Source organism: Vicia villosa, unplaced genomic scaffold (genome assembly GCF_029867415.1).
Source record: "Vicia villosa cultivar HV-30 ecotype Madison, WI unplaced genomic scaffold, Vvil1.0 ctg.005243F_1_1, whole genome shotgun sequence".
NCBI classification, from domain to species: domain Eukaryota; kingdom Viridiplantae; phylum Streptophyta; class Magnoliopsida; order Fabales; family Fabaceae; genus Vicia; species Vicia villosa.
In genome coordinates, this window is record NW_026706594.1 from 59143 (window position 1) to 75347 (window position 16205).

At 32.3% G+C, this 16205-nt stretch overlaps 1 protein-coding gene across 1 annotated transcript; it reads right to left on the bottom strand.

Annotated features, from left to right (window-relative positions):
- Window positions 1-7784: 7784 nt before the first annotated feature.
- LOC131642535 (uncharacterized) lies at window positions 7785-10397 on the bottom strand. The gene is made up of 5 exons (XM_058912771.1): window positions 10022-10397; window positions 9811-9945; window positions 9502-9539; window positions 9349-9415; window positions 7785-8328 (listed from the first exon to the last, which is right to left on the bottom strand). Exons 1-5 carry the CDS (start codon window positions 10223-10225, stop codon window positions 7936-7938), a joined length of 837 nt encoding a protein of 278 aa, XP_058768754.1. The 5' UTR covers window positions 10226-10397; the 3' UTR covers window positions 7785-7935.
- Between the last annotated feature and the right edge of the window lie 5808 nt (window positions 10398-16205).

The window sequence follows — 16205 nt, forward strand, 5'->3', positions numbered from 1 at the left end:
ATTTCTTCTTCTACTTCTTTCTTCTTCCTTATTCATCTTTCTTCTTCTTCATTCTTCCTCTTTTTTTATTTTTGAAATCAAATAGAAACAACCAATAATTTGCATAATTAAATCTGACTTTTTTAATTCTTTTATGCAGCAATCGGAAAATGGAAAGGACTTTGAGATGGTGGTTCCTCACTCCGAAGAGGTTGTTGTTGAAGGCCCCCAACCTATTGAAGGTATTTTGCTTCTTTCAGTTTTACAGTCTTGCTCTTTGAACAATTTTTTCTTTAAACCATTATTTTTGGGAGAACCTTTGTTCTTTATTCATGACTAAAGGTTCAATAAATAGTGTAATATTTCTCTTTCAGGAACAAGGCATGATCCTCCAATCAGTTCTAAAGCAGTAAGGCAAAGAGTGTTTCACTGCTTGAATCATTTGATTGTACTTTTTCTATGTTTTCCAAATTTAAAAGTTATTTGGTGTATCATAGGTTGAAATTCACATTTTTGTTTGTCTTATATTTTTTGATTCAGATCTAAAAAAAATAGTTGATTACATTTTGGATCTGCATCTGGATTCTATTTCCATCTCCTTCAGGTGATTTTTATACTTCTTTTTATCCTAATTTTTTTGTTGATTTTGTGTTTTACATATATTTGAGAATCACAATCTTATGAAAAAATATTATGCAGATCTCTTTATTTGATTATTTTTGTTGAAAATGAAGTATGATCAATATTATTTATTGTGTTTATATTTATTTTAAAAAAAATTATGTGCAATTTTGTTTCTATTTTTAAGATTGATTGTTATTTTTTCTTGATATTTTATTTATGCTTTATTTAAACTGAATAATAATTACTTCTTTTGTATTTACATAATCGATGTATCAATTTGAAAAGGGATTGAAATATGTGTACAAGTTCAAATTCAAGTTAAAAAAAGGCCACATCAACCTGACAATGATATGATGTTTATGTAGTGGTAGGAAATATCACCATCAATGGTAATATCAAAGGAAATCTCTTATCTATTTCTTCCATAAAGTATAGATCTTCTTTTTCTATTTTTGATATTCATGCCATTTTTTTAAAAATCTTTTTAACATCTTTTTCATTTGTTTTGTTTTTTCAGGTTACTGATAAGAAAACGAAAAAAGGTTAAATAAGATGGACATTTTCTTAGCATTGTTTTCACTTCTTTTTATTTTTATTAGTTGTTCTCTCTTCTTTTCTGAAATTTGTTATATATATTTTAAATTTTATAATAATGAAGTAATGTGACTATTTTTGTAATTTTTTTGAATATTGAGATTGAAAAAAATTCCATTATTTATTTTAATTTAATGTCTTTTATCATTATTATTATAATTATTATTGATATTACTGTAATCATCATTATAATAAAACAAGTCTAAATTGGTAACGATTAAAATATGTTTCAATAAGAAAATATAATTTTTACTGGATGTTATCATATCATGTTAAAAGTATTATTTATAAGATTTTATTATTGCATTGTATCCTCTTAACTATGATTTTTTTCCTTTCATTTTCATTATAGAATAGGTGCATTTTTTTTTTGGAAATATGGATATTTCCAAAAACAAAAATTTGCTACTATAAACATTTTAGAAATTATTTGTTAAGATTTTTATCGATATTAATATTTTTAATGATGTTGATCAACAATAATAAAGCACATAATAAATAATAATAACAATAATAATATTATTATTATTATTAATAATACAATCTTTTCAAGTTAGTGGTAGGGAGGAGAGATAATTTTTTTTTTCTGATTCTACTTTTAATGCTTTGCTATCTCATTAATTGTTCTTTTGATTATCATATGGGGAAATAGTGTAGGTAAAGAGAAAGAGAGGGAATCTTTTTTAAATTTTTTTCTGACACAATGTCTCCTCAATGTTTAATTGATTTATTTATTATTTCCCCCCTTTTTGAAAATTATGATTCATGATTCATCTCTATTTGTGTAGTGAAATAAGATAAAACCATTAATTTTTGTTCTGCTGTTTTCTTCTTCATCATCTATTTATCCAAATTTATTTCAAAATAATTAATTTAATTTTATATTAAAGAAAATTTAAATTAATATTATTTTATAATTAATTTCTTGTATCACTTCTCTTCATTTTACCATTTTTCTTTTTCTATACTTTTTAAAATTATTCTAGATCTTTTTTTTTTGTTTTTTAAACTATTTTTAATATTATTTTTTACTATTTTTTCCTCTCTAAACTATATATATATATATATATATATATATATATATATATATATATATATATATATATATATATATATATATATATATAAAATTAAATTTCTAATGACTAAAACATTTTTGGGTTAAATTTGAAAAGTGTTGTCAGCTCGTGTTGAAATTAAAATTTGATTTTATTCAATAGTTTATAAATTATATTTATCATTCTTTATAGTATATTTATATTACTTTTGATATGATGATTGATTAATGGATTTTGTAATTAAAACTTTTACTCTAGATACAAGACTTGATGAGATGACAATAACTTCAATAGTAAAGTGCTCAAATGTAGAGGTCTATTGAGTGTGATTATTATACTTCTTTGTATCTGCTTTGCTTCCATCCTTTTCCATCACCGTCACCGTGTGCATTTTTTCCTCCATCCTTTCCCATCATGTGACTGAGTTTTTTTGCTTTTCTTGCAAACATGGGTTTGCCCCCTATCTCTCTTCAATATCCTTCTTAAAACTATTCCAAGTTTCATCTCTCATCCTCTTACTTGTGCTAAAGATGGTTATCGTTTCGAAAATCCACCTTTAATCAAAGTAAATATTTCGAAAACCCATGTTTGAATCTGAAACAATAAAGCAGTGTTTTAAAAACCGGACCGGTCATTGAACCGGTGAGGGTACTGGGTCACTGGTTTATCGGTCGAACCACTGGGTCACTGGTCGAACCGCACGACCAAACCGGATTAAACCGGATAACTCGGTTGAATAGACCTGTCATTATATAGTTATAAAACCGGTCGAACCGGATGATTCAGTATCTAAAAAAATATAACTAGCTTTTAAATTTTTTTAAAATATCAAATTCAAATTTTTAACAAAGGTATCACACATAACAAAATAGTAAAAAATTACAAAGTCTAATTGCAAACAAAGTCTAATTATAACATAATCTAATTGAATGTTTATAACAAAATAACTCCAATGTGTACCAAATTTAATTCAAAATAGGATCCTCCTAAAAAGAAAATCAAATAAAATTCAATATGTTTATGCTATTTAACAAAATTTATTAGCAAAGATAACAAATAGACAATAAAGTTTTTAATTTGTCACTAACGAAAAAAACCATGTGACAATGCTATTTAAGTAATACACTACTAAATATATTAAAAAAAAAGTTTAAAAGAAATGTTAAAAAAAAAGTTTAAAAAAAATGTAAAAAAAAAGTTAAAAAAAACAAAAATAAAAAAAAAGCAATTAAACCGCCGGTTTTCCGGTTTTCCCGGTTTTCCTGGTTTTCACCGGTTTTCACCGGTTCCCACCGGTTTGATAGCATACCCGATCTGACTATTGAACCAGACCGGTTACCAGGCCGGTTCCCGGTTCGACCGGTCCGACCGGCCGGTCCGGTCCGGTTTTTAAAACACTGCAATAAAGCTTATGATTTTTGGTGAGATAGAGAGAAAGAATGGAATTTATAGTGATATAGTGTATTTTATTTAATAAAATTTATTTAGTTTAAAGTTGGACTTTAATTGTTCCTATACTATAATTGATATTTATTTAGTTAATGAGAATATGAAATGAGAGATTGATATTTGAGAGGATGCTGCACAATAATAAGTTGGGTTTATTTTTTTCAAGTGGGAGAGAGAATAGAGTATGTACACAAAATTTTGTATGTTAAAGTAAAAAAAAAGATTAGAACTCTTTAAGAAATATAAATATAATAAAAGAACGAGTTGTCATTTCAACTTTTCAAAGCAAAAGACAATAAGTAATTGTTCTGTCAAAAGTAAGGGCATTAAATGTTATGGTAAGTTCACAATAAAATGTTTGAATCTCAGAATCTTTTTTCTTCATATCTATATAAAAATTGATCGGAAAATTGTCAAATATACATAAAATTAGGTCCGATTTAGACCGTAATAAACCCTTAAAAACTGGAAAGTGTGAACCGTGGTTATATCAATTCATTTTTAGTAATTTGGTTCTTTTTTTATTTATCGGTTATATCATTTTGGGTTGGGTTCGATTTTTTTGTCCACATAGCAAAAAAATTGTCAAACTAATTTATTTATAGTCTGTACCACAATCTAAAATAATTACAACAACAATGACTAGGGTAGTAAGTCATAGCTTACTGATTTTTTATGTCCAACTCCATAGCCATAAGGTTCATTGTAAAGTATAGCTTACTTTTCGTCTTTTACAAGAGATAATGATGTACTATTTTTAACTGCTATACTTTCCACTTTATGCAAATGTATTTCACACTCAAGTTAATAGTTAATAAATATTTGAACACAAATGTATAAGTATTTATTTAATATATAAATCAACAAATTGATTATTTTAATTACTTTAAAAAAATTCATCCGATTTTTTATTTAAATTATAACTTATAATATTATTTTAGAATTATAAAATAAACTTTAAAAAATGTTTATATGATTATAGTCTTATAATAGTATTTAAGGTAATAAATTGTGTATTTATAAATATAGTTAAATATAAGACACATATTTATTATTATTAAATAAAAAATTGATATAATATGACAAATATTTATCGTAACTATTTTAGAATTGATGATAATAATATATTGTTTGGTTGATTTTGGATATATAACTTTGAGTTTTTATTTTTTTAAAACTGTATTAAAATGATGCAGGTTAGAGTTTATGAGTAAGGTGTAAGAAGATGAGGGGTGAGAGGCTAAAGCTTCAAATAGTCTAATATATTAACTCTTTTACCCTAGAAGTCAATGCAGTCAAATCATTGTACAACCTAATTGGTTACATGTAAATATTGTCTTATCAATATATAATTTATTTATTTTTTTGCATTTACAATGATTTAATTAAAAGAAATCAAGCATCTACTTATCTAGAGTAGGATACAATACACATAAAAAAAATAAAAAATATAGAAAAAATAAAACTTATACAAATTAAACTCATATTTTATCTTTAAAATCTTAAATTTCTAATATATATTTTTTTGTACACGGAAACATAAAGTTATTGATCAAAATATTGATTATTAACGGGACATGAAGTTACTGATCAAAATATTGTCTATGAACGGGACATGAAATTACTGATCAAAATATTTTTTAAGATACACGGAGATATGAAGTTATTGATCAAAATGATATTTGGACACGAGAACATGAAGTTACTGATCAAAATACTGATTATTATCGGGACATGAAGTTACTGATTAAAATATTGATTATTACCGGGACATGAAGTTACTGATCAAAATACTTTTTAAGATACACGGGGACATGAAGTTATTGATCAAAATATTATTTATACACGCGAACATGAAGTTATCAATCAAAATATTGATTATTAACGAGACATGAAAATATTTATTAATTATACATTCAATTATTTTTTTTCACGGATATCAATCATTTTTCTATTAAAAATATACATCTAAAACAAATGCGCGTCCCGTACCAGAACCCGTGCGAACGCACGGGTTTGTTACTAGTTTATATAGTAGGAGTTAGATGCCAATATCAACCCACCTGTTATGTTAACATGCCATGAATTTACACGTGTACATCACTTGTGACAAATGTCAATTTGCCTCTAGTTTTATACCACGTTTGTTTTGTGGAACTTTTTTTTTTCTTCATTTTTTCTTATCAATTTTATGTGATTTTAGTCATTCAAGATATTAAGTTTCACCAGGTATAAAAGAAAGCTTATGAATTTAGACATTAAGTTTTGTAATTTGAGTACTGATTTTGATTTGTATTCATCATTTGCTAAATATTGAAAAAAATGAATATAAAAAATATGAAACACTAACACTGTCAAATTAGATATATGATACTCCCTCTAATTTTATTTATAAAAAAAAATAGATACACTGAATTGAATAATATATAAATAAAAAATATTTTTTATTCTATAAATCTGAAAAATAATTTTTTTTATTTATAAATAAAACTAGAAAGAGTAGTATTTAACATTTATTTATCTATTTGATTTATTATTGAGAAACATTTCTTTTGAAAAATTTATCACAATTATCTAATTGAGTTGTATGATTATTAATCTATGTTAGTGTTGAACATTGATTCAAAAGATGTAAAAAAGCTAAAGTTGCATTAAAAAGTGGAAAGCACGAGAAGTACTGTGATACAATGCTAAGCATATCAGGCCTCACAGGCCAAACAGCAAGCAACCCTGTTCATATCAGAAATACTGCTAAGACACCAGAACCAGACTAAACTCAACTGAATGCACCATCCAGCTACAATATAACATGACTAAATCACCCTAAAACACAAAACAAGTGATGCTTACAAAGATGGACTTATGGAGCTGCCACCAAGGAAAAGCCTGGAACAGCGGAAATCCCGCGGAGCTAAGCTCCAACGCAGCACCGAACCGAAAGGTACCGTACTACAAAGATCACCAAGCAAACGCCTCTTACCATAAAACTAGGACCCCGCACGAGCCTAATTCACACAGGATCAAATTCTCACACCATAAACCAAATACCTGAACTCTTGACGAAACCGACACCGCTTTATTCGCAATACCACCTATGCATTAACTACATCAATAAATTACAACACCAATTTACAGCACCCACTAAGAACTGCTGAAATCTGATCATGAGCTACAAAATTATCTCCCCGTAGCAGAACGATAAATCCAGCACGAAACAACACTCAGAACGAATGACTTAGACAAACAGCATGAACACCGCTATTAAATTAAGCTTCAAAACTTGTGCTCATTATCACTGCTGATTATATTCTTGATTTATCGCATTAACCACCATGCAAACAAAGGCCGGCCCCGGGGTTCGAACACCACTGAGGTAATATATAGCAGAGGCCTTTACTTTTGATACTGAGCCACTTCCAGGATGATATCTGCACCTCTTCAAACATATTGGCCAAGCGGAGTTCGATATTATGAAATATCTTTCCATTTCTTGCCTTCCAAATGGACCATATACATGCGAACCAGACCACGGATAATCGTTGAGAGTAGATTCTACCGCTGCTAAATGCTAATCAGTCTCATGAACTAATCAAAATGAATTAAACTGTCTTTATGGAGAACAATTGACACTCCAAGCCAGCTACATGTGTGTTTTTTTAACACATGTCATACAATTATCAGACAGGCGCGTGTCAAACATAGCAATTGAGAAATTATATGCCCTTCTTTTTCACAAAATTCTATGCTATTATAGTACAAAAATATGAAGAGACATTTTATTTTGTTATTTTATGATAGGAAGATTTTTCCTATTAAGAATTAGGGTTCCTAAATTGAAAAGGGGAGAACAATACAATAACTATCTAAGGAAAAATTAAGATAACTTTTTTATTCATTGATAATCTCAAGTCTCTTAATGAGAGTGCATATATAGTATTGTTGTGGATACTCAAATAAAAGGTTTAAAAGTTAAAAAGCTCAACTAAACAATACATAAAATAAAAGCCTAATTAAAATAAATTTTCATTCTAACATACCTAATTTCATTAACCTATCATTTTGTTACCATTTGATAAAAAATAAATATTTTATGATACACATAATATTTGTTCAAAGAATCCAATCATAAATCCAGCTATAACCGACCTGAACTCTCTTTTTACTTTCATATCTATAACCTATTCAAATTAAGCTATATCGTTATAAAATAACTCATCAAAAACTAAAGACTTTACTTTAAATTAAACACAGCCAAACCCACCAAAAATCCAAGTAAACCACCAGCTATGACTTCAACATCAGTATGACCAATAGATTCTTTAAATGGTAGTAAGCCATCATCAACCAAATTTGATATTTCTTCTGAGAAGCCAGAGGATAGTAACTCCTCATCACTTGGCCTTATTTTGCCTTCTGATTTAACTAATACACATGCATTGACATGCTGTGCTTCCAAAGAAGTGGTTTCTTGGGACAAATGGGACTTTTCATGAGTTTCTTCAAGTTTTGGTGGATTGGATGAACCAGATTGAGAGTTGATCAAAGCATCTTTATGTTTGGAATGCATGTGGAGAAGTAGTCTGTTCATTGTCCTAGCATGAATCCCTACTTCTCTTCTTACACCCTGCAAATTACAGAAGTCACAGTTTTGATGGTAAGCTAAACAGGTCACATCCATATAAGTTAAGCTGTTTTCGTAAGCCATTCTGAGGATCTTATCGAAATCAGCACAAGATAGCTTATGGATATACCATAAGCTCTCTTGGGACTTACAAGAACTTATGTCTGCAAATAAGTTCAAATAAATGAATCAAAAGTCAAAACTGATTAGAATTACAAGTACTAATAAGTTTTCATCTGTGGTAGCAATTTGCTTAAAGAAAAGTTGTGTCCGCTAAACTTAAGCCATTGAGCTTGGAAACAGTTTTGTCATAGTGAGATACTTACAGGGTGAATCAAAAAGTTTCAAGAGGAGTGGCCGAGAATACAGTTATGGACCCTTTTCTGGAATCGTGTTGACACAGTCCTAGACGCGGTAGAAGCTTTGCTTCGACCTATGGTGAAGGCAGAAGCGGATCAAAAATACCCGTGAATTCAAGAAGAGACTCTGTCAAGGACAAGTCCTTCTGCCTTCACCATAGGTCGAAGCAAAGTTTCTACCACGTCTAAAATTGCGTCAACACGATCCCAGACAAGGGACCATAACATACTAACACTGATTTTTGCAGTTTATTGTTATGATTCAATTATCCATATACTATGCACATTCGTATATATATGTTCAATCTATGATTGTGAGCAATTATCCAGAGATTTATCAAAAAAAGGAAGTTGTTATGCAGTATATTTACTATTAGTACTAGTTTCTATCACATTCTTTCCTTGTAGAACATTCATTCACGAAATTTTCTATAGAGCAGCAATACTCAATATCTTGGAAGATTTTAATTTTAATCCAGCCTAAGATTCCTTCATTAAGTTTGGCACAGTCTATCAAGTTCTGCGGTGTTTCTGAAAAATAGTGGGTTGATTCTAAGTACAGTTAAATCCTAACATAGTTAGAAGGGATATCAAAACACAGTGATGCGAAACGAATCGATAAACTAGATTGAAAGCATCATATTTTAACAGAAGAACATCACACCTGAGCATCATACATAACTAGGCCAGCATAGACAAGTGCAAGACCAAAAATAGGATCTGAGAGGCCTCTGCATTTGAATAACAAACAATGACCACTTATATTTTTAAGAGAGAAAAACGGCATGAACCAGACACAGCTGAATTATTATTTTACCTCTCAAGGCCAAGGAGTGTTGCACAAGCCACTGTTGCCTATATCCAAAGGAAAATAAACGTAAACAACTATATGAGAAATAGAATGAAACTGAAACTCCACTGCGCAAAAATCCATAAACTCGTGAACTCTATAGCACCGACATCTCTTGAAAAATGTGTGTCTGGGTCGGTGTCCGAAACCAACATTATGTTCAATTTATTATTTTTTTTAAAATTAAACAAGTGGCGACATGTGTATCAGTGTCGTGTTTCTGGTGTCCGTGCTCGTGAAACTAAGATTTAGAAATGAAGGGTTTGGAGGTCATACAGAAGAGTGTGATGAAGGGAAACCTCCAGCTTGAATAAGAGCCTTGACATCAAACTCTTTGCCGTACAGAAACACAGAAGTAAATGGCTTAGAAAATTGCCCAATTGCCATTGAAACTCCAGCTGCAACCAGAACCTTACCAGCAGAATACAAGAAATGAGAATACAAATTTCAATTCACCAAATAAACAACAAAAATGAAAATGGGGTACCTTGTTCTGCGCAATTTGAGCGATGTCATTGAAAAAACCAGCACCAAGAGAAGCAGAAACTATAAAGGTAGAAGCTTTAACCTTTCTGGGAAAACGAAAGGAACCCACCTGTTGGAGAAGACGAAGTGGGTTCCTTTGGCTGACAAGGGAGGTAAATTGGGTGGAAGTAGTAACACAGAAGGTTGATTGTTGCAACAACATCATCGTCCCAATCAAAGTCAACCAGAAAACATGTTACGTTAAGGTACTGAGTTATGTTCTGCTCAGAATTTGTTTGGTTCCATAGAAGAGAGAGAATGATGAATGAAAAAAGGCTTGTTTTTCTCTGTACGTGGATAATATAGGGGAAGAAAAGAACCTATTGCTTGCGCAGTTCACAACGCTTTGTCTCTTTTTGTATAACCTTTGGGGAAAGAAGTTTATTTCAATTTTTTATTTTATTTAAACATTTAATTAGTTGCCTATGCTACCAACTAATCACTTTGGATCCTCTCCTTCATTTTTCTCTCATTCCCTCTTCATCCTCTCTATATCTCTCTTAATTGCATTCTCTCTCATGATTAAATTTTGTTTTTTATTGATGAGTGAGAGTGAGATTAAGAGAGATAAAGAGGATGGAGAGGGAAGGAGAGAATAAAATGAAGGAGAAGATCCAAGTCCCCAACTAATTATACCGAGCAAAATTAAAAATTTATGCAAAAGAAATTTTGTTAAATCTATATATTTAATTTTAAAATATATAATATGTTTTATTTGTTTTCACTTTAAGTAGTGTTTTGGATACAGCAAAGTCTCAAGCATAACTCAATTGAAATTATTGAATGTATATAGTGAATATTAGATTTAAGGTACACTTTATGACCTTCACTTTCTACTTCACTTATTTTAGATTCCGTAACTGATTTGAATGTGCAAGTGCTAATTTTTATAGGTACACCGCGTGTTGCCGTAGTGGAGATCAACATTATCATTTTATGATTAATCCTAATTTTGATTCTTGTTGCGAAACAGTGGCACTATATGTGAGAATTGGCTTCTAATTCACGCAAGATTCCACGATTAGATCATTCTAAATCTAGAAGTTAAATCTCTATTAGAGCCACCATAAGATGGAGAGAATAACCTCTTTCATCGCACCAAAAAAGTATTTCGAATTCCTCGATCATGCACCACCTCAACCCTTCATGATCGATGAGATCTTCACGAAAACGATGTGTGTCAAAGACTTACCACCAGAGAACCTCATTCAAGCAACGACTGATTTGAGATAACAAAGTAAATACAAATCGATGCTATGATTTCGAGATTGTGAGAAGGTAGATGGAATCCAAAACACAAAGTTACCACTAGTCATAACATTTATCGTGGTGAATTAGATAGGTTTACTCGTGGACGATGAGAGTTCATGTAATATCCTATACACCGATACACTCGAGCAAGTAGGATTATGCCAGGTAGATCTGAGTTCATAAGGTGACAGAGGCCTCTTAGCCTTCAATGATTTTGAAACTCACCCTTATGGAATGGCAAATCTTCCACTATCGCTTGGAGGAGGAGAAGACGGAAGAAAGGTAACTCTTTGTTTCCTTGTAGTACCATGTAAGATTGTTTTCAACAACATCCTTGGCAGGTTCTTTTTGGAAAAATTGGACGTCTTAGCTTTCCCAATTCACCTTAAAGTAATGTATCACGACAACACTATGAAGATAGGATTTGAACTCTCTATTGAACATATAACTCTACACACAAGAGGGGGTGAATTGTGGGAGTTTGAAAAACATTGGTTTAAAACAAAATTGTTTTCTAAATTAGAGTTTAAAAACATATTGAATAAAATGTTTGAAGAATTGCAGCAGAAAACCAATGGAAAGAAAATATATGAAAAGTAAAGATATAAGTGAAAAGAGATGACACCAGAATTTATATAGGCTCAGTCTAAATTAAGTGACCTAGTCCTCATTCCAAAAATTGATCTTGAGAGTTTTCAATAATATTTATGAGCTTTTACCAGGTTAAGCTCACGAATCCCTTATTGATGTAGGAGGATTGTGCATATCAAAGAAGAAACCGCACGTCGGAAAACATTTTAATATTTAAGCAATTTTAATTTTAATATTTAAGCAATTTCTGTTTTATTTGTTTTATTTAATTTTGTTTTGGATTAAAGGCCCATAAGGCTCAATAGGGTTTATTTGTTTTCTGTATTTAAAGACCTTTGGCATGGCCATAAGGATTATCTCTTTTATTATAATAGAATCCAAAGTTTTCTTTATTCCGGTGGACTCCAGAGCTTATCTATAGGGTTTGCGCTTGCAACCCTGTTTTCATTCAAGGTTTAGCGCTTGTTATTCCTTTGGGCGGCTTCCGACTGCGTCAGTTGGTATCAGAGCCTGGTTTTCTCCTGCTCTTTTCATAGCTTGACAACTATGGCGGATCAACCGGTGACCAAAGCAGATCTTGAGGGAATTACCACGGCTTTTACCGCGGCTCTAACTGCTTTGACTGAACAGATGGTGAATTAAGCAAATCAGGCGAACAACGCCAACAACAATGGGAATCAGCAAAGAGACAGGAGAGAGGAACCGATTAGGGTTCTGCGGGGTGGAAACTATGTCGAAGATTCGAGTTCAGATGAGGAAGAAACTTATGATGAAGAGGTTAATCGTGGGAATCTACAGAACAACTATGACTATCGAGTGAAGGTTGATATTCCATTGTTCTACGGAACTATGGGAGTGGAGGAGTTTCTTGATTGGCAGATCAACGTCGACAGGTTCTTTGACGTTATGGGTGTCCCTGAGAACAAACAAGTCAAGATGGTTACGATCAGGCTTAAAAGTACTGCAGCTGTCTGGTGGGATAAACTTGTTGTTCAAAGGCAGAGACAAAGGAAGGGGCCAGTCAGAACTTGGAGAAGAATGAAACAATTGATGTTGGAGCGGTTTTTACCGGAGGATTATGAGCAGATTCTTTATAAGATGTACATCGAGTGTGTTCAGGGCAAGAGAACCGTGACTGAATACACAGCTGAGTTCCTACGATTTTCTGAGCGCAATGAATTGGGAGAATCAGAAAGACAGAAAGTGGCTCGATACATCAGTGGCCTAAAGGGATCCTTGCAGGAGAAGATGGGTTTACATATTGTATGGACCGTAGCTGAAGCATCTAGTTTGGCTTTGAAGGCAGAATTGATGGAGAAATCCCCTCGAAATTTCTCGTCTATTGAAAGGTACTCACCCTAAAGTAACCGTGAATCAGCAAGTGACAAGGAAAAGAATGCAACATCCCGAGATTCCAACATTGGGAATAAGGGGGCTAGCAGCTCTAGCAGTGTGCAGCAGGGTAAAGCACCAATTTCGAGGCCGAATAATCTATATACTAGACCCGCTATAGACACATGTTATCGTTGTAACGGAAGAGGCCACAAATCGAATGTTTGTCCAACAAGGAGAGTCGCTGCTGTTGTGGAAGAAAGGGAGGAAGATGAAGAAATAGAAGATCCTACAATTAAGAACGATGAGTATGCCGATGTTGAGTTTGCGGTGGAAGAATCTAATGAGAGGGTAAATTTTGTGTTGCAGCGAATGTTACTAGCATCCAAAGACGAAGGGCAGCGCAAGAATTTGTTCAAGACACATTGTTCTATCAAGAACAAAGTGTGTAATCTAATTGTGGATAGTGGCGGCATGGAGAATCTGGTGTCGAAAAAATTGGTAGATTATTTGAAGTTGTCCACAAAACCACATGAGAAGCCATACAACCTCGGTTGGGTAAGTAAGGGCTCCCAAGTTCGAGTAACACTAACCTACAGAGTTCCTATCTCCATCGGAAAATATTATAGAGAAGAGGTACTTTGTGATGTTCTTGATATGGATGTTTGTCATATTTTACTTGGTAGGCCTTGGCAATTTGATAATGATATCACTTATCGAGGACGGGATAACGTGATGATGTTTACATGGGGCACACATAAAATTGCTATGGCTCCTGTTTTGCACTTTGATAAGAATCCAGAAGGAAAGAAGTCTAGATTTTTGATGATGATGCAGATTGAAAAGGAGCTTGATGAGGGTGTAAAAGAAGTTGAATGTTTCTGTCTAGTGGAGATCAAAGGGTTGATGAATGTTGTAAAGGAGGAAACAACAATTCCAGAAGAACTGCTAGGGATCCTAAAGGGTTTCAAGGAGTTAACCGCATATGAGCTGGAAAACGAATTGCCTCCTATGCGAGATAAACACATGGAAGTTAAACTTTTCAATGTGGGAGAAGATGTGATGGCATTTCGGCGTAAGGAGAGGTTTTCAGTGGGTACTTACAATTATAGCAAGCTGCCAGATGAAGTTCTTTATCAAGAAGAGAACTCGGGGTCGAGCTCTTCAGAAGTGAAGGAGAGTGATGTAGGAGGATTGTGCATATCAAAGAAGAAACCGCACGTCGGAAAGCATTTTAATATTTAAGCAATTTTAATTTTAATATTTAAGCAATTTCTGTTTTATTTGTTTTATTTAATTTTGTTTTGGATTAAAGGCCCATAAGGCCCAATAGGGTTTATTTGTTTTCTGTATTTAAAGACCTTTGGCATGGCCATAAGGATTATCTCTTTTATTATAATAGAATCCAAAGTTTTCTTTATTCCGTTGGACTCCAGAGCTTATCTATAGGGTTTGCGCTTGCAACCCTGTTTTCATTCGAGGTTTAGCGCTTGCTATTCCTTTGGGCGGCTTCCGACTGCGTCACTTATACAAGGAAAAATGAAGTTTCAGATTTACTTCCAACTAAACACCGAACCATGGACTAAGGGTTAGTCTTCTTTCCAAACGCGGACGAAGCTTCGAGCGATTAGTATGCAATCTTAAATCGAGATTCCATATAGACTTATCTTGAACCAATGCAGAGTTTTGAATTAGCTATCCTCTGAGTCGAACCGGGGTTTAACACGGGCTAACCACGAACCGAATTGGGATTTTACGCAGGTTGACCACGAGCTAAACTGAGATTTTATACCAAGATAATCTCGAACCAATTTGAGCTGGGATCAATAATTGATGAAAATATTTTCCATTGGTTATATTTAAGAACCCAGAAAGATAGTTTTTCCATAAGTGGCCTAACTCACGAACCAAACGAAGACTTAATATTAAATCTCCTAACCAAAGATTTTAATGGGTCTAACTTCAAGACCAAACAAACACTTCCTAAGGAAGAAATATTCACTCAAGAGGAAAAATAAATCTTAGTTAATTTACAAGATTACCCTTTCCATAATAAACTTCCTCACTTAAACAAAAGAACCTTTCTCAAAGCACTATGGCTAAAATTATGAGAGAGAAAAAGAAAACATTTTAGAGAGAGAGGGAAGAAGGAAAGTGAGATAACTCACATTTTCTGGATATGAAAAAGTGAAGGGACGTGCCTCTATTTATAATCCAAAGGTTGGTTAAAAAAAGGAAACAATCCATAAGCAAAATTAATTGTTCAATCAATTAGGTCATTATTTAATTAATTGGATGACATAAATAATCGATTATAATTTCCCATTTTTGAGAGATTTGATAGAGAGTCGTTATCCTTCATTAAGACACTACCACAATCGATTATGTACTCATTTTTCACTTACCTAATTGATTGGGTAAATGCTCTAATCGATTGGAGAATTCAAAAAATATGTCATAATCATTCTGGTAGTTTCCGATTCATCTAGCTAGGCTTCAAAACATTCTTAGGTGATCTTCTTCAAGAAATAAAGGCTTCAAAATATTTTAAGTGAGTGTATGATTTATCCATATAATTTTATGAAAACACCCATATGTTTTTACAAAAAACTGATCACTCAGACATGGCAAGGCGAGCTTTCACATTTCCTCTCTTTCACACTCTAAAGCTTCAATACTTTGCTGAATACACCAATCATATAAGCATTTTTCTTGAATATTATTGAAGATGAGGCTTGAGATATATTCATGTTGGACACCAACATCAAAGGATATCACCGAGATCATAAAACCCTAGCTCTTTAGCTTTAATTGGAGAAAGAGCTTGAAGTAAAATATCTTGTGCATCTTTGATAGCTAGAAGTAGTTTTCAAATTTTCCTGCTTTATGATTTTTTGTTAAGTTGTCATCAATGTATCTTCATGAGTTATCATTCGGTGTCATCATCAAAACCATGATGGGTCTAGGCATGA